Raw genomic sequence first — 26196 nt, 5'->3', positions numbered from 1 at the left:
ACCAGGAAAATAGAAATAGAAGACAGAATATAAGGTTACGATCAGTCCCAGAAAAAGAAGGAGAAGATCTGAGGAAAATGTGTATAATATTGCTAGGCCCCCTTATAGATAAAAAGGATGAAGAACCCCTAAGAATAGAAAGAATACATCGGATTGGATACCGGCGAAACCCAGAAGAGAGACCACGGGACATTATTATTAGATTTAGATTTTATGAGGATAAAATGGAGATCTGGAGAAAATTAAGAGGAAAACCACCCTTGACATATGAAGGAGCGGAGTTACAGGTGTATGCCGATTTATCCCAAGAAACCCTGACAAGAAGAAGATGCCTCAAACCCCTCTTAGAAAAAATGAGACAACAAAACATCAGATACAGCTGGGGGTTCCCAGCCTGCCTGATAGGATACAAAGAGGGGAGATCAGTGAAATTGCGCTTCCCCGAAGATCTAGAAGAGTTCTGTAGAAAACTGGACTTACAGATACCAGATATACCGGGTTGGATGGGGGGGGACTAGGGGGGGGGGGGAGAAGGGGAGAAAGGGGAAAAAAAAAAAAAAAGAAATGAGGGGAGAAGCTCTACATGTTTAGGGGAGAGGGGAGGAGGATTATTAAAAATAGAGTGCACAGATCATTAAAAATAGAGGATGGCTGATTAACACCCCTTCAAATTTTCAATCTAACGAAGGGGTGAGAGGCTACACTGGGTCCCACACCTTGGGACAAGTGGGTTTGTCAGACGCCTTGATTTTCAGGGCGCCGGACAAACTAGGGGCTCATATAGGGCCAGGTGGGGAGAGGAGGGGGAAGGTGGATGGGTGGGGATGGAGGGAGGAAGGGGAGGGGGGGGAGGGGGGGAGAGGGGATACTGAGCCCCATATTGTGGTACAAACAGGTCTGTTGGTTGCCCTGATGTTCGGGGCATGGAGAAAACTAGGGACCCACTTGGGGCCAGGAGGGGAGGGGGGGGGAGGGGGGAGGATGGATGGAGGGAGGTGGGGGGAGGAAGGGGAATGGGGAGTAGGGAGGGTAATTTGTGCATATGCATTGATAGAAAAAGGGGTAATTCAAGGTAGGCCAGAGGTACAAAAGATAGCAAACTCAGAAAAATGACAGCATTTAAATTCCTATCCTATAATGTAAAAGGGTTAAACTCAAACTTAAAAAGGCATAAAATTTTGAGGGAACTTAAAACCTATGGAGCAGGGGTGGTGTCCCTGCAGGAGACCCATTTAACACACGAATCAAATATTAGATTAAGATCAAAAGAATTCCCGAATTGGTTCTATGGAGATGCAATATCGAAAAGAGCAAGGGGAGTAGCGATAGGATTGGCCAAAGGAGTACAATTTAAATTAGGAGGTATGATGCAGGACCCAGGAGGGAGATTTTTATTCATCAGAGGAATACTTGGAGAAATAGAATGCACCCTCGCCAACATATACGCCCCTAATAAAAACCCAGTAAGGTTTCTGAAGGACACATTGGAGAAATTAATGGATTTTAGGAAGGGGGAACTTATAGTAATGGGTGACCTCAATATGTGCTTGGAACCAGAGATCGATAGTACGTCCGGGGCACAGGGGATGAATAACGGACAGATGAAGAAGATAAAACAGGAACTACATAAAAATCAACTGGTAGACATTTGGAGGATCATGAATGGTAAAACACGAGACTATACGTTTTACTCCCCTGTGCACCGGACGTACTCTAGGATTGATTACATCTTAGTAGACCATAGACTTTTAGACAGGATAGTAGGCTCAAAAATAGGAATAATCACAACATCAGACCATGCCCCTATTGAGATGGAGATGCAGATATACAGGGCTCAAGGGAGACAATCACTGTGGAGAATAAATGAAGACCTACTGCAAAATGAAGACATCTCCAAAAAAATAGAGAGAGAGCTAAAATTTTATTTTGCAACAAATGAAACAGGAGATACATCGGGATCGGTGACATGGGAAGCACATAAAGCCTACATAAGGGGAATAATAATAAAAGAGGGAGCAAGGAGAAAGAAGGAAAGGAAAAATAGGATGGGAAATGTTATAAAAGAAATTTTTTACTTAGAACAAGAACATAAAAAACACAGAGGACACCACCAAACAACATACCTTGCACTGATCAATAAACGGGATGAATTAAAAAAGTTGATGGAACAAGAAACAAAGGAAAAATTCAACCAAATAGCTAAAGAAAGATATGTGTGGGGAAATAAGGCGGGAAAACATTTAGCCAGAATGCTCAGGAAAAAAAAAGCCCTAAACTTTATAGGAAAGATACAGGATAAACATGGGAAGATGGTTTATGAAACCAAAGAGATTGGTGAAGTATTTAAAAACTACTACAGTGAACTATATACGGAGGAGATTAATGGAGACCAGATAAGTGAGGAAAATAAAAACAGGAAGATAGAGGAATTCTTAAAATGTGCCAAATTAACCAAGATTACAAAAAATTCTAGAGAGGCCTTGGAGAAACCAATAACAGAGGAGGAGATATACAGAGCAATAGCAGATAGTACACAGGGGAAAAGCCCGGGTCCGGATGGGTTCACCACATATTACTACAAGAAATTTAAAGACATACTAGTCCCGAAAATGTGTAAGTACATGAACGGGGTGGGAAGTGAGTTTGAACTAAGTAGTGAGGCGCTTTTTGCTACAATCACCGTAATCCCCAAAGAGGCCAAAGACGCGACTTTATGCGCTAGTTATAGACCGATATCATTGATTAACGTAGACACAAAAATATATTCAAAGATACTGGCCACGAGGATAAAAGAATTGATGAATGGGGTGATTCATTCGGACCAAGTAGGCTTTATAGCAGGAAGGGAGGGAAGAGACAATGGGGTGAGAACCCTATTGTTGCTTCAGAAGAGAAGGGAGGAGGGACTCCCAGGCCTGCTCTTGTCAAGTGATGCCGAAAAGGCATTTGACAGGGTGGGCTGGGAGTTCCTGTTTAGAACCCTAGAAATAATAGGAATAGGCCCAAAGATGATAGGACGGATCAAAGCACTTTATAGAAAACCCAAGGCGGCCATTAAGATCAATGGAACCCTGTCGTCACCTTTCGAGATGAGGAGAGGGACAAGACAGGGATGCCCCCTGTCCCCCCTTCTCTTCGTGCTGGCCCTAGAACCCCTCCTGGCAACAATTAGAAATAACCCGGACATTGAAGGATTTAAGGTGGGAGAAGAGGAGCACAAATTGGCCGCTTATGCGGACGATGTGCTCTTCTATATAAGTAATCCCGGAAATACATTACCAAGATTGGTTAAAATATTAAAACAATATGGCGAAATAACAAATTTTAAGATCAATATGGGGAAATCGGAAATTCTAAAGATAAACGTGAGTAAAATAGAGGAGGAAAAACTGAAGAGAGATTTCCAATTCTGCTGGAAAAAAGAGATCAAATATCTGGGAATAATGCTCTCGAACTCCCCGGAAAAGATATATAGAAAAAACTATATCCATCTCTTGGATGAAATAAAGAGGGAAGGGAAAAAACTCCAGACAAAAGGAACTCTATCCCTTCAGACTCTTCTCCACCAGGAGGAGCTATTCGACACATGGAGGTGTTTACACGCCACTGAAAGAGATTATACCTTCTTCTCCAACAGACACTCTTCATACTCACGAATAGACATGTTTCTAACGGATAAATGGCTCTTGAAAAATGTGAAATCAACCAGAATTCATGATATCACGTGATCAGACCATGCTGCCATATCCATGTCTATCGTGGAAAGTGGAGTCTCCTCCTCACCCCCCATCTGGCGCTGTAAAACACGACTAATACAAGAATCTAACTATCATAAAACAATCTCCCAGCATCTACAAAACTTCTTCTCAGATAATAGCGGATCAGTGAGTGATCCATTTACTGTATGGAATGCACATAAGGCCTTCATAAGAGGTATCTTAATACAATTAGGAGCACGAGAAAAGAAGAGACAGGCTCAGCAGCTTAACACTGTTCTCGCTGACATACACCTTATTAAAACTCAAAACTAAACATCCCCATCAACACCACTTATCAACAAACTAAATTCTCTTAGAGAAAAACTTAGAACAATCCTAACCCAACAATATGACAAACACCTTAGACACCTACTACAAAATTATTATGTTAATGCTAACAGAGCCGGCAAATACCTAGCGAATAGATTAAAAGCGGCTTGCACAAAAACTAGACTAGCATACCTTCAACATCCCACACTACCACACAAGATTACAAAATCACAAGACATAGCAAATCATTTTGTGTCATACTATAGCTCATTATATAACCTACATAATGATACCAGGACACCCCAACCATCCATAGACAATATAAACTCATTTTTAAAGAACATAAGCCTCCCCTCCCTCTCTGAACAAGAATTAGAGACACTAAATGCTCCGATCACAAACTGAGAAATAGAACTGACCATAAACTCACTCCCCAATGGGAAATCTCCCGGTCCAGACGGATTCTCTAATGAATATTTTAAAATGTTCACCAATATCCTCTCACCACACATGACAACAATATTTAACAAAGCTGCTCAGACTGCTTCTCTTCCACAAGAAATGCTGAGAGCACATATAGTAACATTACCTAAACCAGGCAAAGAACCCACCACACCAGCTAACTTTAGACCCATCTCCCTACTCAATTCCGATACAAAAATATACGCAAAATTATTAGCCAAAAGATTAACAAACATTATACCCACTCTTATAAAGTTTGACCAGATGGGCTTTGTGAGGGGAAGACAAACCTCAGATGCAACCAGAAGAATTGTTAACGTGTTACATTATGCTGAAAAAACTCGAACGCCTTCTCTGCTGTTGTCAATTTATGCAGAGAAGGCGTTCGACAGGGTCAACTGGACCTATATGGAAATGACCCTAATCAAGTTTGACTTTAAAGGCCCTATATTGCAAGCTATTATGGCACTATACTCTTGTCCGTCAGCGCAAGTGTTTTCTGCGGGGTTCCTATCCACAACCTTCAATATCACTAACGGAACGAGACAGGGGTGCCCCCTTTCCCCAACCATCTTCAATATGATGATAGAGCCTTTAGCTGAGTCTATAAGAACACACCCCCTGATCATGTGCTTCCAGTTTGGAACTAACACTCATACCATCAACCTATTCGCGGACGATGTAATCCTGCTCCTGACCAATCCCACCATTTCCCTAAAACAAGCCCACAAAATCCTTATTGCCTTTGGGGAAATATCCTATTACAAAGTTAACTTCACTAAATCGTTAATATTAGATATGGGTGTTTCAGCCAACACCCGTAAAACACTACAAACACAACTACCATACATGTGGAGCAAAGGGAGCATCACATATCTAGGGATTGCACTTACGAACAAAATCTCCACGATGATAAAAGCCAATATGATCCCACTAGTTGCCAAACTGGAAGCCCAAATTACAAACATGTCAAATAAAGAGATATCATGGCTGGGTAGAATTACAGCTTACAAAATGGTGATATTGCCGCAAATACTATATATTTTCCGCACCCTACCATTGAACATCCCTCATCATTTCCTTAAAAACATTGCAAATCTTGGTTGGAAATATATATATAGAATGGGAAAAAAGCCAGATGCTCACGAAAAAACCTCACATCCCATAAAAAAGTGGGCGGAGCAGGACTAGTGGACATACATGACTGCTTCTGGGCAGTACGTCTAGAGCAAAACAAACACTGGTTCCAAACAAATGATGTACCATTATGGGTGGACATCGAAAAGGCAACAGCACAGATGAAAGATCTACCCTTACTACTCATGGCAGACAGGTGGATACCATGGGACACAAAAACAATGTCTCCTACAACACAGATATCATTAAAAGCGTGGAGATTCATAATGGGACAAACATGTAGGGGCACTCAGGACATACATTATAAAATCCCCTTAACCTTCTTAGAGACAAAGATTCCATTGCTGACAGTCAGAGACTTGACAAACAAGGGCATAATACATATATCAGACCTTTATAACGGTACACAACCTAAATCTGTGGAACAAATTATGAAGCATTATCACCTTCCAACGGATAAGAGGTTTACATGCTTGAGGATTGTACACTTCATCAAATCTCGACCTACACCGACTATATCCCTTCCGAGCAAAATATGGCAATTTTACTCCACAGCTAAGCAACATGCAAGAGGTATATCCTTCTTTTATAACATCACTAGAGATAAACTCACACTTACAAAAACTACAGCAATGAACAAATGGGAGGAAGAACTATGTATAGATGTTTTAGTAGAACAATGGCAACAAGCATTCAGGGCAATACATAAAGCCTCTCACTGTGTCAAACATTGGGAATTAGCTATTAAAATGGCAAACAGATGGCATTACACTCCATATAGAATAGCGAAATTCTTCCCTGGAGCTTCCCCACATTGCTGGAGAGCTTGTGGACAAATAGGAAACCTACTACACATGCTTTGGTATTGTCCTACAGTTAAAAGCATTTGGAACTAAGTATTCCGAATGATATCTACAATAACGGGAGTACTCACACCCCCAGACCCAGCGCTGGCAATTCTCCATCTGAACATAGAAAAATTCCATACAGACTTTAGGCCAGTTATAACACACATACTACTAGAGACACGCTTACTGATCCTACGAAATTGGAAATTCACAACAGCCATCAACATATCAGACATTACCAAAGCTGTTCATAGAAATTACACTTTTGAGCGTCTCTTAGCAATAAACTCTTTACAATGCACAACTTTTGACTCGTCTATATGGCCCAAAGGTTAATGTTACTGTTAATGTTAAAAAATAAAAATCTGATAGCGAGGATAAAGTAAAGCAAAGAAAATAATATGAACAGTTGAATCATTCTGCTTACAATGATTGTTTCTCTGTCGTATTGACAACAAAAGTAATGAAATAATTTCCGAGATGTACATCAATTGAATGTGTATATCAATATACCCTTTTATGTTATGTACTATATTCCTTTATAAACCTTTAAAAAAATCATTGAAACAAAAAAGTAATCTTCTCACCAATATCTTAAATGCTCACCAGATAGTAAGACCCCCTCTTGAATAATGGGTCAGATCACACTTGTGCTCAACTACAATCCAGTGTCCCTCTCTCCTCTTCCCTCCATTGCTTATCACACCTTCTGTTCAATAATTCCTCATGTAAAAACAAAAACCATCATAGAGTGATACTATCAAACCAAAACTGTGCTTCCCCACAATTTGTTTATTGTGCTCACATAAATATGTAGTGACCTCAACACTATGCCACCAACACTCTTCCACCATCAGGTGTCCTGTCATGCAATGGAGCCTCACCAGTGCCTTGCAAGCATAGTCGGTCTAGAATGCACCCAATCTTCATTCTCCTCTTCTCTGCTACCTTCTCCAGAGTCACCATTCCACCTCATAAAAAAGAGCTTCCAATAGTGTAGTATTTTTAAGTAAAAACATATATATTTTTCCCAGAAGGCTTACATGTACAAGGGAAAGATCACACATCCATTAAAAGATTGCTGCACTGCAAATTCTGGTCCCTGCTCTTGATAAAGTCTAATGGAATGAAACGTGTCGAGAAAGTGATGTCATCACAGGCAACAGAAGTGTGTCACAGGAACCAGAATTTGTGGTGCATCCATCTTTGTGGCACTAGATGGCGCTGATGACATAGAAACCACACATAATAGAGGAAGTGTGGGAATTTTCATCCTGATTGTACCGATGTTTGTCCTATTCACACAACAAACGTTTTATACATCGGTCCCTTACTGTCTCTTCTGCATTAAAAAGCCTGCAGTGTCCACTTTAATAAAACCTGTAGATTTAAAAATCTTATAAATTACTTTAACAACCTAAATTTGTGTGAGATTTTTGTGTATGGCTTTACATATTCTCTCATCTGGCAATCCTGAAAATATTAGTAAGAGCGTCTCTATTTTTTTAACTTAAAAAACTGATGAGACAATAGAATGTTCACAAGTGCACCTGAACATGTTTTGACTTTCTTTTGTGTGATATTGTTATTATTTTTCCTTTCAATAAGTTTTTATTAGATTTTATAGTTTCACAATAGATATGAGAAAACAGTAGAGTTAAGGCACTTATTACACTGTGCACAACCTGGTACATGAGCTCAAATCCCAGTAAACACATTTTCAACAAAGAGCTTGCTCAAGCTAATAATATGGAATAGGTAGTGGAGAGAAGATTAAAGATAGTAACGTAAAAACAATTTGACAATTCAACAAACAGTCAGATACTATCATGTCACACTGCAATCATATAAAGAGTGGTGGTAATGGTCTGAGAGCTTCAAATACCCCACAAGCCAAGGATGCCATTGGTCAACAATGGCTGAGTATTTACCAATACTGGACTCAAAGAGTACTTCATAGTACTTCATAGGTTTGTTAGAGAATCTTAGTGAACAAAGAGCATCATGAAGGCCAAGGAACACACCAGACAGGTCAGGGATAAAGTTGTGGAGACGTTTAAAGCAGGGTTAGGTTATAAAATAGTATCTCCAGTTTTGATCTCACGGAGCTCTGTTCAATCCATCATCCGAAAATAGAAAGCGGTTGGCACAACTGCAAACCTACCAAGACATGGCCGTCCACCTAAACTGACAGGCCGGGCAAGGAGAGCATTCGTCAGAGAAGCAGCCAAGAGGCCTATAGTAACTCTGGAAGAGCTGCAGAGATCCACAGCTCAGGTGGGAGAATCTGTGCATAGGACAATTATCAGTTGTGCACTCTGCAAATCTGACCTTTATGGAAGAGTGGCGAGAAGAAAGCCATAAGAAGTTCCATTTGCAGTTTGCGAGAAGCAATGTGGGGGACACAGCAAACATGTGGAAGAAGGTGCTCTGGTCAGATGAGATCAAAACCAAACTTTTTGGCCTAAAAGAAAAATGCTATGTGTGGTGGAAAACTAACACTGCACATCACCCTGAACACACCATCCCCACCATGAAACATGGTGGTGGCAGCATCATGTGGTGGGGATGCTTTTCTTCAGCAGGGACAGGGAAGCTGGTCAGAGTTGATGGGAAGATGGATGGAGCCAAATACAGGGCAATCTTAGACGAAAACCTGTTAGAGTCTGCAAAAGACTTGAGACTGGGGCGGAGGTTTACTTTCCAGTAGGACAACGACCCTAAACATCCAGCCAGAGCTACAATGGAATGGCTTAGATCATAGCATATTCATGTGTTAGAATGGCCCAGTCACAGTCCAGACCTAAATCCGATTTAGAATCTGTGGCAAGTCTTGAAAATTGCTGTTCACAGACACTCTCCATCCAATCTGACAGAGCTTGAGATATTTGCAAAGAAGAACGGGTAAAATTGTCACTCTCTAGATTTATAAAGCTGGTAGATACATCCCCAAAAAGACTTGAAGCTGTAATTGCAGCAAAATGTGGCTCTACACAGTATTGACGCAGGGGGCTGAATACAAATGCCCCCCACACTTTTCACATTCATATTTGTAAAAAAAAATGGAACCATTTATTACTTTCCTTACACTTCACAATTATGTGCAACTTTGTGTTGGTCTAACACATAAAATCCCAATAAAATACATTTACATTTTTGGTTATAACATGACAAAATGTGGACAATTTCAAGGGGTATGAATACTTTTTCAAGGCACTGTATCTAATATAGAATAGAAGGTATGAAGGAAGGGAGTATAGTTTTCTTTGGCAAGGTCTGCTGCCTTAGGAGTGAGTATGATACCTAAGTAAGAAATTCCACTATCCTTCCATACATAGGGAAATTGTTGTTGGAGGACCATTTAATTGTTATTGGTAAACCTAAGTCTAGAACATATGATTTTTGTCTCACTCACTTTATAATAAGACACTCTGTTAAAAAAGTTGCAAAGCGTGGTGCACCGAAGCTAGGGAAGTCTCCACCTCTGTAAGCATCAGAATTATATAGTCTGTAAAAAGGCTAATTGCATGCATTCTATTTTCCAGCTTGAACCCCTTTATCTGAGAATGTGATAAATGTAGCCTTAAGTTCCAATGGTAAGTTAAACATAAGTGGGAAGAGAGGACACCCCTGGCGGGTGCCATTGGATATATTGAATGGGGTTGATAGCATATCGTATATATACACCTGAGCAGAGGGCTTTGTGTACAGTTCCATAATTGCTGAGTGAATTGGGCCTGAAAACCCAAACCTAGCAAGCACCTGAGTTAGGTACTTCCAGTGTATTCTGTCAAATGCCTTCTCTGTATCCAAAGTGAGGAGCAGAGAAGGCTTTCTTTCCTTGTTGCCTAGATCAGTGCTCTCCAAACTACGGCCCGGGGGCCAGATTAAGCCCTTTACTTGCTTTTATCCGGCCCATGGGGTGCTATTTTATTCATTGGCACAAGTGAAGGACACAGTTCCTCCCAATGACACCAATGATGGAGCCCAATGATACCCATGATGGGGCAGAATTCCTCCCAATGATGGAGCACAATTCCTCCTATTGACACCAATGATGGGGCACAATTCCTGCCAAAACACCAATGATGGGGGATTTTGTACTCCTGATGGCCGCGGTCCGGCCCCCTAAAGTCTGAAGCACAGCAAACTGGCCCTTTGTTTAGAAAGTTTGGAGACCCCTGGGCTAGATGTATGACATTAATCAGCCACCTAGTAGCGTCTGGCGACTGATGACCTTTCGTAAATCCCAATTGGTCTAAATGAATGATGGAAGGTAGTATGTCCACCGGCCTAGTAGCTAGCAGTTTAGCATACATTTTCAGGTCTTTATTCAACAAAGAATTATAGGGTGAAAACTAGTAACAGGATCCTTCCCTGGCTTCAGTAATGTAACTGTTATTGGTTTGAGCATTTCAGACAGTGTTGACATCCGTCAGTATTTTTACTGACAGCCAGTAAAAAACAGGCAATGTTTTCCTGCTAGTAAATGGTAGTTAAAAGAAAAGGTTCAGACAAGCAAAGAAAGTATTTCCACCGCTCAGGCTGACACTGACCCAGGTGTAAGTAGAAGTTTCAGAGCAGAAGAGCTCCAGGTGCTGGCTGAATGCTAGGCAAAGCAGGCTGGAATGGAGGAGAAGATTTGGATGCCGCACACTGGATGTAGTCAAAAAACTTCACTTTATTGAAAAAATGGGATCATCAAAACAACAAGACTGTCATGCAGAAAGTACAGGTAAGCTGACGCGTTTCGCACTCAGGACTGAGTGCTTACTCATAGCTAACAAATATTAAGAAGACAAACTCTTATATAGCTCAATGGAGTATCACATGATTGCCCAATTAGATGGTCATTGAGTCTCAGCTGGAAGCCAATTTAATGAGGTCTCGGCATCTGCTGGCTATTTGGTGTGTTAACTGATTGAGAAATGTTTTCAAAACCGTGACATGTAAATAGATGACAAAGAATGTGAAAAAAGATGTGTATATGTACATGTGTAGGCAAAAAATATATATGTGTGTATATATATATAGTGAATCCTATCAATAAACGTGTATATAATAATGAATGTACTTCTATAACGTGTATATATGAAAGGTGATAAGTATCAAAAAAAGGGGTTACTATTGAGTGAAAGGAAAAAGCATGTCTCAATAAAAGACATGCTTTTTCCTTTCACTCAATAGTAACCCCTTTTTTTGATACTTATCACCTTTCATATATACACGTTATAGAAGTACATTCATTATTATATACACGTTTATTGATAGGATTCACTATATATATATATACACACATATATATTTTTTGCCTACACATGTACATATACACATCTTTTTTCACATTCTTTGTCATCTATTTACATGTCACGGTTTTGAAAACATTTCTCAATCAGTTAACACACCAAATAGCCAGCAGATGCCGAGACCTCATTAAATTGGCTTCCAGCTGAGACTCAATGACCATCTAATTGGGCAATCATGTGATACTCCATTGAGCTATATAAGAGTTTGTCTTCTTAATATTTGTTAGCTATGAGTAAGCACTCAGTCCTGAGTGCGAAACGCGTCAGCTTACCTGTACTTTCTGCATGACAGTCTTGTTGTTTTGATGATCCCATTTTTTCAATAAAGTGAAGTTTTTTGACTACATCCAGTGTGCGGCATCCAAATCTTCTCCTCCATTCAAGCCATAAAAGAAAAGGTTGCCAGTAAAAAATATGACTGTGACACTCGAAGCCAGCTGAGACCATACAAGTGCCTGTTACAGTGTGTTCGGGTGGCTCTGATGGAGGCGGTGCCTGAGCATGTCGTGTGATATCATAGTGCAAGGGAGCCAAGTAGAGCGGCCAGAGCCTTGTGTGTGGGTCTGCAGGATGGGAGCAAGGCAGGCCAGGAGCGGGACCATCAGTGCTGTATGGACTGGAGAGACCACCTGGCTTGGAGAGAGACTGTCACTTTGACTCAGGAGGGGATGTGTCGGTAATCTGTACTGCTGCACACTGCTGTCAGTATCACTGTGAGAGTCAGTTTCATGTGTGTGCCACCCATTCTAATTTCTTGCCCTCCTGAGTCCTGTCCCTGAGCTACTTACTTACCATATCAAAAATAAAATAAGAAATATGTTTTTTCCCTTATTATCTATCTTAAATAACATTGCTAATTACATATTGTACTTGGTTGTAGCCTAAATAGTGAAATTTGTACTTAAAACTGTCATTTTGTAACTTTTGGAAATGGCAGTAAAAAGTTGGCTGTGTCAGTAAACTTTGGGTGTCGTGTCAGTAAATTTCAACCTGTTAGGTTGGCAACACTGATTTCAGAGGATATTATAATTATTTTTATTGATTTATTTTGTAGATAAAATACCAAAAGGCTGCGGCCTCTTTGATAAGAAGCACATCCATCTGATCGATGCCGGGTTGGAAATTAATACTCCGTACCCGTTAGTGTTACGTCCTCATCGCAAAGTAGATCTGATTTTGTCTTTTGACTTCAGTGCAGGAGATCCATTTGAGGTAACAACATTTTATGATCATTTAATGCAACTTGCCAAAAACAGATATAAAACGTATTGAAAAACACAAGTCATTAAATAATTATGGGAAAGGAGCTGAGCTGCCCTGGGTTCAGTTCAAGCATTGTTCTTCAAGTTTCAAATAAGTTCAGATGCCAAACCCTAACCCCACTAAAATCAATGGGAGCCAAATCTGTCATACTAAACATACCCATTGATGGGGGGGGTTCAAAACTAGCATAGGGGAGGAGGATACTGCCTTGGGGAACATGTATCAATGCAAAAAAATATATATAGTATCTCACAAAGTGAGTACATCCCTCACATTTTTGTTAATATTTTCTTCTATCTTTTCATGTGACAACACTGAAGAAATGACACTTTGCTACAATGTAAAGTAGTGAGTGTACAGCTTGTATAATAGTGTAAATTTGCTGTCCCCTCAAAATAACTCAACACACAGCCATTAATGTCTAAACCGCTGGCAGCAAAAGTGAGTACACCCCTAAGTGAAAATGTCCAAATTGGGCCCAATTATCCATTTTCCCTCCCCGGTGTCATGTGACTCATTAGTGTTACAAGGTCTCAGGTGTGAATGGGGAGCAGGTGTGTCAAATTTGGTGTTATCGTTCTCAATCTCTCATACTGGTCACTGGAAGTTCAACATGGTCCCTCATGGCAAAGAACTCTGAGGATCTGAAAAAAAGAATTGTTTCTCTACATCAGTGGTTCTTAACCTTCTAGTGCCGTGACCCCTTGATAAAATTTCCCAAGTTGTGGGGAACCCTAACAGTAAAATTATTTTCGTAGTGTGGGTTGTCAGCACCCAAGGCAAGACAAGTAATTTGCACTCCTAACCCACAGACATTTAGCGCTCCCTGAGTCCCTTCCACTCGTACAGTATTAAAACCCCTTATTGTACATTTTAGTATGTACCACTCTTTCTCTTTGTTCTCCTTTTTTTCCTTTTATCTCTCTCTATCCTAATTTCTTGTTTTTGTTTTTTTTCCCATCCCTCTCTCTAGCCATCTTTCTTGTTCTTTCTCTTATTCTTTCTCTCCCTTTTTCTTTGTTCCTCCCCCTTTTTTCCTCCCCCTTCCATGTATTCTCTATTTTTATTCCTTCTCTTACTCCTTGGTAGGGGAATGGGATGAGTGGCAGTGCTGGTGGGGGGAATGGGATCAGTAGCAGTGCTGGTGGGAGTTCTGATCAGCCAAGTTAGGTGCTCTTGATCAAGGTCATCTGCCGATCTGAGAACTGTAGTGGGGACTTTTAATGGCAACTATAATCACAGGTAGTGTTACTCACTGTGTCTCCAACTTTGTGGTGTCTCGCAGCAGTGACACCTATGCTGAAATCAGGAGATAGGGTCTCCTCCAGCCCCTCCCACTTCACATTCCTCACCAGTCAGCTGACCTCTAGTCTCTGCCCCCCCAGCCATGCCGTGAACTAAATGGGCAGCAGTGAAGAGGTTGAGTGGGCGACGATGGGTTCCAAGAACAGCCCAGCTGGGTGGCTGCAAAAAGGGTGGAAAGGTGGTGCGGGCTTCAGGAACAGCCCAGGATTCGGTGACTCCTGGCAAATCATCATTCGAGCCCCGAGGGGGTTCCGACGCCCAGGTTGAGAACCACTGCTCTACAGAAAGATGGCCTAGGCTATAAGAAGATTGCCAAGACCCTGAAACTGAGCTGCAGCACGGTGGCCAAGACCATACAGTGGTTTAACAGGACAGGTTCCACTCAGAACAGGACTCGCCATGTCCAAGCAAAGAATTTGAGTGCACGTGCTCAGCGTCATATCCATAGGTTGTCTTTGGGAAATAGACCTTTGAGCGCTGCCAGCATTGCTGCAGAGGTTGAAAGGGTGGGGGGGGGGGTCAGCCTGTCAGTGCTCAGACCATAGGCCACACAATGCATCAAATTGGTCTGCATGGCTGTTGTCCTAGAATGAAGCCTCTTCTAAAGTTGATGTACAAGAAAGCCCGCAAACAGTTTGCTGAAGACAAGCAGACTAAGGACATGGATTGGCAAGTGTGTCTTGCCAAAAGTCAAGCATGGTGGTGGGAGTGTCATAGTCTGAGGCTGCATTAGTGCTGCCGTCACTGGGGAGCTACAGTTCATTGAGGGAACCATCAATGCTGACATGTACTGTGACATACTGAAGCAGAGCATGACCCCCTCCCTTCGGAGACTGGGCCGCAGGGCAGTATTACAATATGATAACGACCCCAAACACACCTCCAAGATGACCACTGCCTTGCTAAAGAAGTTGAAGGTAATGATGATGGACTGGCCAAGCAAGGTCTCTAACATCGACCAGCTCCATGATGTCATAATGGAGGAGTGGAAGAGGACTCCAGAGGCAACCTGTGAAGCTCTGGTGAACTCCATGTCCAAGAGGGTTAAGGCAGTGCTGGAAAATAATGGTGGCCACACAAAATATTGTAAAAAGAAATGTAGCGCATAGACTAAAAAACCCAAAAGGGGAGGTGTTACTAAATGGTATCACCATCAATACAACAAATGACTTGTGAGTCTCTCAACATGGATAAATAAAGTCCAACAAGTGAACAACATATAATTGTAAAGTGTCCCACTGGTTAAAGATGAGTGAATATATAAAGCGGCTGATGTTCAAACACAGGCAAATGTTTAAATCCCCCGGGAAGAACACATCCATCGGCTGTATAAATCTTGATAAAAGTAGTGTGTAAAAAACTCTTACCAGATGGATTGGACTCCCTTGGACTCCCTTGTCAGCGACAGGGAATCACTAAGGCAGGGTGCCCCTCAGGGCCTTGGAAAGGATATCCCGACTCTGGAAACCTTCTGGGTCAGACTCTGCATGGATCTCCAGGAGCCGCCAGGTAGGTCCTCACAAAGGATAGTCAAGGCACGGATCAGAGGAAGCGAGACATCTCCCATGGAGCTAAAGTGGAAGCTGGATTTTCTCTCAGATGGTATGTGGAGAAAGAATAAAAAGCCTCCACATAGTGTACATAAAATAAGGTGGGTTTTTATTGCTAAAAAGCCTGGTTACAATAAAAAATCACACTGAGATCCTTCATTGCTGACACTTCTGAGGTGGCTTGAGGCTACCAATAAGCATTTGGCTGGGGGGGGCGGGGGCACCAGATGTAAGGACGGACTTCGCTGGGGGCACCTGATGTAAAGACGGACTCTACTGGGGGCACCTGATGCAAGGAGGAACTCCGCTGGGGTCACCTGATGTAAGGAGGGACTCCGCTGGGGACAGAGATGTATGGAGGGACTCCGCTGGGAACACAGATGTATGGAGGGGCTCCGCTGGGGCACCTGATGTACAGAGGGACTCTGCTGGGGCACCTGATGTAAGGAGGTACTCTGCTGGGGGCACCTGATGTAAAGAGGGACTCCGCTGGGGGCACCTGATGTAAGGACGGACTCCACTGGGGAAATCTGATATAAAGAGGGACTCTGCTGGGGGCACCTGTTGTAAGGACGGTTTCTGATGGGGGCACCTGATGTAAGGCGGAACTCCGCTGGGAACACCTGATGTAAGGAGGGACTCCACTGGGGACACAGATGTATGGAGGGACTCCGCTGGGGACACAGATGTATGGAGGGGCTCCGCTGGGGCACCCTGATGTAACGACGGACTCCGCTGGGTGAATCTAATGTAAGTACGAACTCCGCTGGGGACACCTGATGTAAGGAGGAACTCTGCAGGGGGCACCTGTTGTAAGGAGGGACTCTGCTGGGGGCACCTGATATAAGGAGGGACTTCGCTGGGGGCACCTGATGTAAGGGCAGAATCCACTGGGGACATCTGATGTAAGGAGGGACTCTGCTGGGGGTACCTGTTGTAAGGACAGACTCTGCTGGGGGCACCTGATGTAAGGAGGAACTCCGCTGGGGACACCTGATGTAAGGAGGGTCTCCACTGGGGACACAGATGTATGGAGGGGCTCCGCTGGGGCACCTAATGTAAGGAGGGACTCTGCTGTGGACACAGATGTAAGGAGGGATTCTGCTGGGGACACAGATGTAAGGAGGGACTCCTCTGGGGACACAGATGTATGGAGGGGCACCGCTGGGGCACCTGGTGTAAGGAGGGACTCTGCTGGGGCACCTGATGTAAGCACTTACTCCACTGGAGGCACTTGATATAAGGATGGCCTCTGCTGGCAGCACCTGATGTAAGGAGGGACACCTGATGTAAAGAGGGGCACTGCTGAGGACACAGATGTAAGGAGGGACTCCGCTTTGGACACAGATGTATGGAGGGGTTCTGCTGGGGACACGTGTAAGGAGAGTCTCCGCTGGGGACACAGATATATGGAGGGCCTCCGCTGGGGACACAGATGTATGGAGGGGCTCTGCTGGGGCACCTGATGTAAAGAGGGAATCTGCTGGGGCACCTGATGTAATTAGGGACTCCGCTGGGGACACAGATGTAAGGAGGGGCTCCACTGGGGACACAGATGTATGGAGGGGCTCCGCTGTGGACACATTTGATGAGGCACTCCGCTGGGGACTCAGATGTATGGAGGGACTCCGCTGCTGAAACAGATGTATGGAGGGGCTCCGCTGGGGCACCTGATGTAAGAACAGACTCCGCTGGGGGCACCTGATGTAAGGACGGACTCTGCGGGGGGCACCTGATGTAAGGAGGGACTCTGCTGGGGACACAGATGTAAAGAGGGTCTCCACTGGGGACACAGATGTAAGGAGAGGCTCTGCTGAGGACACAGATGTATGGAGGGGCTCCGCTGGGGACACATGTAAGGAGGGACTCCACTGGGGACACAGATGTATGGAGGGATGCCGATGGGGACACAGATGTATGGAGGGGCTCCGCTGGGGCACCTGATGTAAGGAGGGACTCCACTGGGGGCACCTGATGTAAGGACGGACTCTGCTGGGGCACCTGATGTAAGGACAGACTCTGCTGGGGCACCTGATGTAAGGACGGACTCTGCTGGGGGAACCTGATGTAAGCACAGACTCCGCTGGGGGCACCTTATGTAAGGACAGACTCTGCTGGGTGCACCTGATGTAAGGACGAACTCCGCTGGGGGCACCTGATGTATGGATGGACTCTGCTGGGGGCACCTGATGTAAGAAGGGACTCAGCTGGGGATAGCTGATGTAAGGAGGGACTCTGCTGGGGACACGGATGTAAAAAGAGACTCTGCAGGAACACAGATGTAAGGAGGGTCTCCGCTGGGGACACAGATGTATGGAGGGGCTCTGCTGGGGACACATGTAATGAGGGACTCCTTTGGGGACACAGATGTATGGAGGGACTCCGCTGGGGATACAGATGTATGGAGGGGCTCCGCTGGGGCACCTGATGTGAGGAGGGACTCCACTTTGGACACAGATGTATGGAGGGGTTCCGCTGGGGACACATGTAAGGAGGGTCTCTGCTGGGGACACAGATATATGGAGGGCCTCCGCTGGGGACACAGATGTATGGAGGGGCTCCGCTGGGGCACCTGATGTAAAGAGGAAATCTGCTGGGGCACCTGATGTAATTAGGGACTCCGCTGGGGACACAGATGTAAGGAGGGACTCCGCTGTGGACACAGATGTAAGGAGGGGCTCCACTGGGGACACAGATGTAAGGAGGGGCTCCACTGGGGACACAGATGTATGGAGGGGCTCCGCTGGGGACACATTTGATGAGGCACTCTGCTGGGGACTCAGATGTATGGAGGGACTCCGCTGCTGAAACAGATGAATGGAGGGGCTCCGCTGGGACACCTGATGTAATACAGACTCTGCTGGGGGCACCTGATGTAAGGATGGACTCTGCGGGGGGCACCTGATGTAAGGAGGGACTCCGCTTGGGAAACCTTATGTAAGGAGGGGCTCTGCTGGGGACACAGATGTAAAGAGGGTCTTCACTGGGTACACAGATGTAAGGAGGGGCTCTGCTGAGGACACAGATGTATGGAGGGGCTCCGTAAGGAGTAGGGATGAGCCGAACACCCCCCCTGGTTCGGTTCGTACCAGAACCTGCGAACGGACCGGAAATTTGCACGAACGTTAGAACCCCATTGACATCTATGGGACTCGAATGTTCGAAATCAAAAGTGCTCATTTTAAAAGCTAATTTGCATGGTATTGTCCTAAAAAAGGTTTGGGGACCCGGGTCCTACCCCAGGGGACTTGTATCGATGCAAAAAAAACTTTTAAAAACGGCCATTTTTTCGGGAGCAGTGATTTTAATGATGCTTAAAGTAAAAATAAAAAAAAAGTGAAATATTCCTTTAAATATTGTACCTGGGGTGTGTCTATAGTATGCCTGTAAAGTGGCGCGTGTTTCCCGTGTTTAGAACAGTCCCTGCACAAAATGTCTTTTTTAAAGGAAAAAATCTCGTTTAAAACTGCTTGCGGGTTTAATGTAATGTCGGGTCCTGGCAATATGGATGAAAATCAGTGAGACAAACGGCATGGGTCCCCCCCAGACCATTACCAGGCCCTTTGGGTCTTGTATGGATATTAAGGGGAACCCCGCACCCAAATTAAAATAAGGAAAGGTGTGGGGCCACCAGGCCCTATATACTCTGAACAGCAGTATACAGGCGGTGCAAACAAGACAGGGACTGTAGGATTGTTGTTAAGTAGAATCTGTTTGTAATTTTTAACGGGTACATTTTTAACGTGTTTAGCTCCAGCCAAAAAATCTTTTTTAAGCTTTTTGGAAAACATAGGGAAGGGTTATCACCCCTGTGACATTTGTTTTGCTGTCTTTCCTCCTCTTCAGAAGATTTCACCTCACTTTTTGTCCCAATGACAAATGTTTTTTGAAAATTTTGGGTTTTTCGTGGAACAAGGATTGGAAAGCATCAGTGGAAAGGAGAAATGTTTTTCCCATATTAACTCTTACAGGAGAGAATTTCCCTTCCTAGGGGTAGATTTCATCTCACTTCCTGTTGTCTCCTTCCGTTTGCAAGTAGGAGTCGTTTGTAAGTTGGATGTTTGAAAGTAGGGGCCTGCCCTATATACTCAGCAGATATTTGGGCCTTAGGTGTTGTTGTGGCCACAACACTGTAAGCCCTCACAGGGCCCTGCTGTGAAATATTAGATCAAGAATTGTAATTACATGCCCCTGTTGAACAAGGGCAGAAAAATTGGGCCTTTGGTGGTGGTGGTGCCACAACACTAAGTCCTCACTCGCTCTTTGTGGGTGCAGAAATGGACCCTGCTGTGAAATATTAGATCAAGAATTGTAATTACATGCCCCTGTTGAACAGGGGCTGAAAAATTAGGCCTTAGGCACTGGTGCTGGTGCCACAACACTGCAACCACTCACAGATACTCTAGTTGGAACGCAGAAATGAGCCCTGCTGCAAAGTATTGCATCAAAAATTGTAATTACACGCCCCTGTTAAACAGGGGCTGAAAAATTGGGCCTTAGGCACTGGTGCTGGTGCCACAACACTGCAACCCCTCACAGATACTCTAGTTGTAATGCAGAAATGAGCCCTGCTGCAAAGTATTGCATCAAAAATTGTAATTACACGCCCCTGTTAAACAGGGGCTGAAAAATTGGGCCTTAGGCACTGGTGGTGGCGCCCAGAACCAAAAATGTTCTTACAAGCTATCAGCGTGATGATTGAGAAGGAAGAGGATAATTACTCAGGGATAGTCACTCAGCATCAGCATAGGCAGTCTTTGAAGGGATCTGAGATTTCAAAAAAAAATATTCGGTTACATCAGCATCAGGTGCTTGGTAGCTGGTGGTGATCCAAGACTGATTCCTTTTTATGAAGGTCAGTCGATCGACCGAGTCGGTGGACAGACGCACCCTGTGATCGGTTACAAAGCCTCCAGCAGCACTGAATGTGCGTTCCGCAAGAACGCTGGATGCAGGACAGGCCAGTAGCTCAATTGCATACTGTGCAAGCTCTGGCCAGTGATCCATCCTCAAGACCCAGTAACCCAGAGGATTTTCGGTGGGAAAGGTGTCCAAGTCAGATCTTGCCCCTAGGTATTCCTGCACCATGTAAAACAGACGCTGGCGATAGTTGCTGGAACCGATCATACCTTGGGGCTGCGGACCAAAAAATTGTCTGAACGCGTCGGTCAGGCGGCCACCTTCTCCACCGCTCCTTCTTTGACTGACCAAAGCCTCAGCAACACGTTGTCCAGAAACAGGAATTTGTAACCTCCCAGTCTCTGGGAACGCATTGCACAGACCTTTCTGCAAGGCCTCCCGAAGATGTTTCATCCTCTGCTCCCTCTGCGATGGCAAGATAAGGTCCGCAACCTTACCCTTGTAACGTGGATCAAGGAGGGTTGCCAGCCAGTATTGGTCCTTCTCCTTGATACCACAAATACGAGGATCCTTCCGCAGGCTTTGCGGGATCAGGGAGGCCATGCAGCGTAGGTTTGCTGAGGCATTCGGTCCGGAGTCCTCTGGGTCACTAAGGACGACATGGTCCGCAGCCACCTCCTCCCAGCCATGTACAAGTCCATGTGTTTCTTGGGACTGATCCCTTAAAGACTGCTGCTGATGCTGAGTGCCAGGCTCCACCTCCATACTGACACAATCTTCCTCCTCCTCCTCCTCCTCCTCTCCCTCTTCCTGTGTGATCGGCGGGCACGCAGGAACACTGTCTGGATAAAGGGGGCCTTGAGAGCTAAGGAAGTCCTCCTCTTCCTGCCTCTGTTCTGCCTCAAGTGCCCTGTCCATTATTCCATGCAGCGTGTTCTCCAACAGGTGGACAAGGGGGACAGTGTCACTGGTGCATGCACTGTCACTGCTCACCATCCTCGTGGCCTCCTCAAATGGTGACAGGACAGTGCATGCATCCCTGATCATGGCCCACTGGCGTGGGGGAAAAAAAAACAAGCTCCCCTGACCCTGTCCTGGTGCCATAGTCGCACAGGTACTCATTGATGGCCCTCTGCTGCGTGTGCAGCCGCTGCAGCATGGCCAACGTTGAGTTCCACCTGGTGGGCATGTCACAGATTAGGCAGTTCTTGGGCAGGTTAAACTCCTTTTGGAGGTCCGGCAGCCGAGCACTGGCATTATATGACCGGCGGAAATGCACACAGACTTTCCTGGCCTGCCTCAGGACATCCTGTAAGCCCGGGTACCTGCCCAAGAACCGCTGCACCACCAAGTTAAGGACGTGAGCCAAACAGGGCACATGGGTCATTTGTCCCTGGCGGAGGGCAGAGAGGAGGTTGGTGCCATTGTCACATACCACCATTCCTGCCTTAAGTTGGCGTGGCGTCAACCACCTCTGAACCTGCCCCTGCAGAGCTGACAGAACCTCTGCCCCAGTGTGGCTCCTGTCCCCCAAGCACACCAGCTCAAGCACCGCATAGCATCTTTTGGCCTGCGTACTTGCATAGCCCCTTGAACGGCTACGGAGCACCGCTGGTTCTGAGGACAAAGCACAGGAAGAGGCCATGGAGGAAGAAGAAGAGGAGGGGGTGGAGGAGAGAGGTGTGTCACAATCATTAGCATTTTGGAGGCGTGGTGGCGGAACAACCTCCAACACTACTGCACCTTGTCCTGCATCCTTCCCAGCTGCCAGCAGAGTGACCCAATGCGCCGTGAAACTTAGGTAATGTCCCTGTCCATGCCTGCTGGACCATGAGTCAGCGGTAATATGCACCTTACCGCTGACCGCCCTGTCCAGCGAGGCATGGACATTGCCTTCCACATGCCGGTAGAGAGCCGGAATCGCCTTCCGTGAGAAAAAGTGGCGTTTGGGTACCTGCCACTGAGGAACCGCACATTCCACAAACTCACGGAAGAGGGCAGAGTCTACCAACTGAAAAGGCAGCAGTTGAAGTCCTAGCAATTTTGCCAAGCTAGCATTCAACCGCTGGGCATGTGGATGGCTGGGAGCAAACTTCTTTCGGCGGTGCAGCAGCTGGGGCAGGAAAATTTGCCTGGTACAATCTGACGTCGGTGTACCAAAAGCAGATTGCCCACAAGTACTTGGCTGTGACACACCTAATTCTACACCTTCATTCCTCTCAGTGCAGGTCTCAGAGAGGACTGAAGGTATAGTGGGGTTGGAGATCTCAGCTGAAGGGGAGCAAGGAGAGGTCCGCTTTGTTCTTTGGTGTGGGTCTTTTAGATACGCTTGCCAACGAACTGCATGGCAGGTCAACATATGTCTGGTCAAGCATGTGGTACCCAAGCGGGAGATGTTTTGGCCACGCGAGATACGCTTGAGACATATGTTGCAAATAGCAGCGGTGCGATCTGATGCACTCGTCTCAAAAAAGGCCCACACCAAAGAAGTTTTTGAACGTGCAGAGACTGCAGCGCCCTGCACATGTGGAGCTTTGGGGTGTGATACAGTCAAGGTGCTGCCCTTAGGCTGGCCCCTGGAGGGCATCCTGCCTCGTTGGTGATGTGCCGCCTCCTCCTCCTCCTCTCTCCTATCAGGCACCCACGTTGAGTCAGTGACCTCATTATCCCCTCCCTCCTCATCACTGGAGCAAACCTGGCAGTATGCTGCAGCAGGGGGAGCATGACTGCCAGATTGCTGTCCTTCTTGGGCACCCCCTCTGTCCATGCTCACGTTACTGCCTTCATCGAGCTCAGTATCATCATCAGAGCCTTCCAAACGCTGGGCATCCTCCTGGAGCATGTACCCAACACTGTGGTCAAACAGTTCGAGGGACTCCTCAGGAGGACATGGTGGGGCTAGGGAAGGAGTCACTGATGACATTGAGCCAAGAAAAGAGGCCGCTGCTTTGCCAGACAAAGTACCCTGGGCATGGGTGAGAGAGGATGAGGAGGATGAGGGCGGCTTGGTCACCCACTCGACCAAGTCTTCCGCATGTTGCGGCTCAACACGGCCAGCTGCCGAAAAAAAGGCCAAGCGTGTCCCACGGCCACGTGCTGATGAGGATCACGACCAGCACTAGACACAGAGCCTGCTTGCCCTCTCTTATTGGCTTGTGACTGTCTGCCTCTCCTTCTTGGCCTTCCAGACATACTAATGGCCTGTAGCTGCACTAAGCTGGGATATATATATATATATATATATATATATATATGTACTGATACTGCAGCTAGCAAAATCAACTGCCTGTCTGTAGTATGAGAACACCACCAACCTTCTACAGGTAGCTTTAGCTGAACACTGTGCAGAGCTCGCAAAAAAATAACTTGTAGGTTTAGCTGGACACTGTGAGGAGGACGCACCACACTAACTTGTAGTTTTAGCTGAACACTGTGAGGTGGACGCACCACACTAACTTGTAGTTTTAGCTGAACACTGTGAGCAGGACGCACAGCACTAACTTGTAGTTTTAGCTGAACACTGTGAGCAGGACGCACCACACTAACTTGTAGTTTTAGCTGAACACTGAGCAGGACGCACAGCACTAACTTGTAGGTTTAGCTGAACACTGTGAGGTGGACGCACCACACTAACTTGTAGTTTTAGCTGAACACTGTGAGCAGGACGCACCACACTAACTTGTAGTTTTAGCTGAACACTGTGAGCAGGACGCACCACACTAACTTGTAGTTTTAGCTGAACACTGTGAGCAGGACGCACAGCACTAACTTGTAGTTTTAGCTGAACACTGTGAGCAGGACGCACAGCACTAACTTGTAGTTTTAGCTGAACACTGTGAGCAGGGCGCACTGCACTAACTGTAAATAGTCTAGCTGCCTGACTGTGGTACTAATAGGATCAAAAGAACACCAGCAATTTTCTTCAGGTAGCTGTAAATACTGTAACAAGACAAGCCTGCCTGTCAGTAAGAAGATAACAGGAACGGATATAGCTGAACACTGTGAGCAGGACGCACTGCACTAACTTGTAGCTTTAGATGAACACTGTGCAGAGGTCTCACTACACTAACTTGTAGGTTTAGCTGAACACTGTGAGCAGGACACACAGCACTAACTTCTAGGTTTAGCTGAACACTGTAAGGTGGACGCACCGCACTAACTTGTAGTTTTAGCTGAACACTGTGAGGTGGATGCACCACACTAACTTGTAGGTTTAGCTGAACACTGTGAGGTGGACGCACCCCACTAACTTGTAGGTTTAGCTGAACACTGTGAGCAGGACGCATTACACTAACTTGTAGTTTTAGCTGAACACTGTGAGCAGGACGCACTGCACTAACTGTAAATAGTCTAGCTGCCTGACTGTGGTACTAATAGGATCAAAAGAACACCAGCAATTTTCTTCAGGTAGCTGTAAATACTGTAACAAGACAAGCCTGCCTGTCGGTAAGAAGATAACAGGAACAGATCTAGCTGAACACTGTGAGCAGGATGCACTGCACTAACTTGTAGCTTTAGATGAACACTGTGCAGAGGTCTCACTACGCTAACTTGTAGGTTTAGCTGAACACTGTGAGGAGGACGCACAGCACTAATTTGTAGTTTTAGCTGAACACTGTGAGCAGGAAGCACCGCACTAACTTCTAGGTTTAGCTGAACACTGTGAGGTCGACGCACCGCACTAACTTGTAGTTTTAGCTGAACACTGTGAGCAGGACGCACCGCACGAACTTGTAGGTTTAGCTGAACACTGTGAGGTGAACGCACCACACTAACTTGTAGGTTTAGCTGAACACTGTGAGCAGGACGCACCCCACTAACTTGTAGGTTTAGCTGAACACTGTGAGCAGGACGCACTACACTAACTGTAAATAGTCTAGCTGCCTGACTGTGGTACTAATAGGAACAAAAGAACACCAGCAATTTTCTTCAGGTAGCTGTAAATACTGTAACAAGACAAGCCTGCCTGTCAGTAAGAAGATAACAAGAACGGATCTAGCTAAACTGAATACAGTGTATATATATATATGCAACACCTGGGATGCATATATATACACAATACACTGTAAGTGCAGCTAACTGACTGACTGTTCTGCCTAATCTATCTAACTCAAATCAAACAACACTGTCTGTCTCTCTCTCTCTCTATCTATGAACGCCGGAACACACACTACACAGGGCCGCCGTGCAGGCGGCCTTATATAGTGTGGGGCGTGTGCTAAATCCCCTGAGCCATAATTGGCCAAAGCCTCCTTGGCTTTGGCCAATTACGGCTCTCTGTTCAGACGGCGCTGTGATTGGCCAAGCATGCAGGTCATAGTGCATGCTTGGCCAATCATCAGCCAGCAATGCACTGCGATGCCGCAGTGAATTATGGGCCGTGACACGAATTTGGCGCGAACGGCCCATATCGTTCGCAATTCAGCGAACGGGCGAA

General features: G+C 45.4%; 1 protein-coding gene across 6 annotated transcripts in view; it reads left to right on the top strand.

Moving 5' to 3' along the window:
- LOC141123276 (cytosolic phospholipase A2 gamma-like) overlaps positions 1 to 26196 on the top strand; it is a 268360-nt gene that overhangs the window by 173929 nt on the left and 68235 nt on the right. For all 6 annotated transcript variants that reach the window (XM_073612044.1, XM_073612047.1, XM_073612042.1 and 3 more), the window contains one exon: positions 12836 to 12993. In XM_073612044.1, coding sequence (XP_073468145.1) covers positions 12836 to 12993 — 158 coding nt within the window. The remainder of the gene's footprint in view (positions 1 to 12835; positions 12994 to 26196) is intronic.

Source organism: Aquarana catesbeiana, linkage group LG01 (genome assembly GCF_042186555.1).
Source record: "Aquarana catesbeiana isolate 2022-GZ linkage group LG01, ASM4218655v1, whole genome shotgun sequence".
Lineage (NCBI taxonomy): Eukaryota > Metazoa > Chordata > Amphibia > Anura > Ranidae > Aquarana > Aquarana catesbeiana.
The sequence above is the reverse complement of the archived record's forward strand: the minus strand, read 5'-3'. Positions and strand labels throughout refer to the sequence as shown.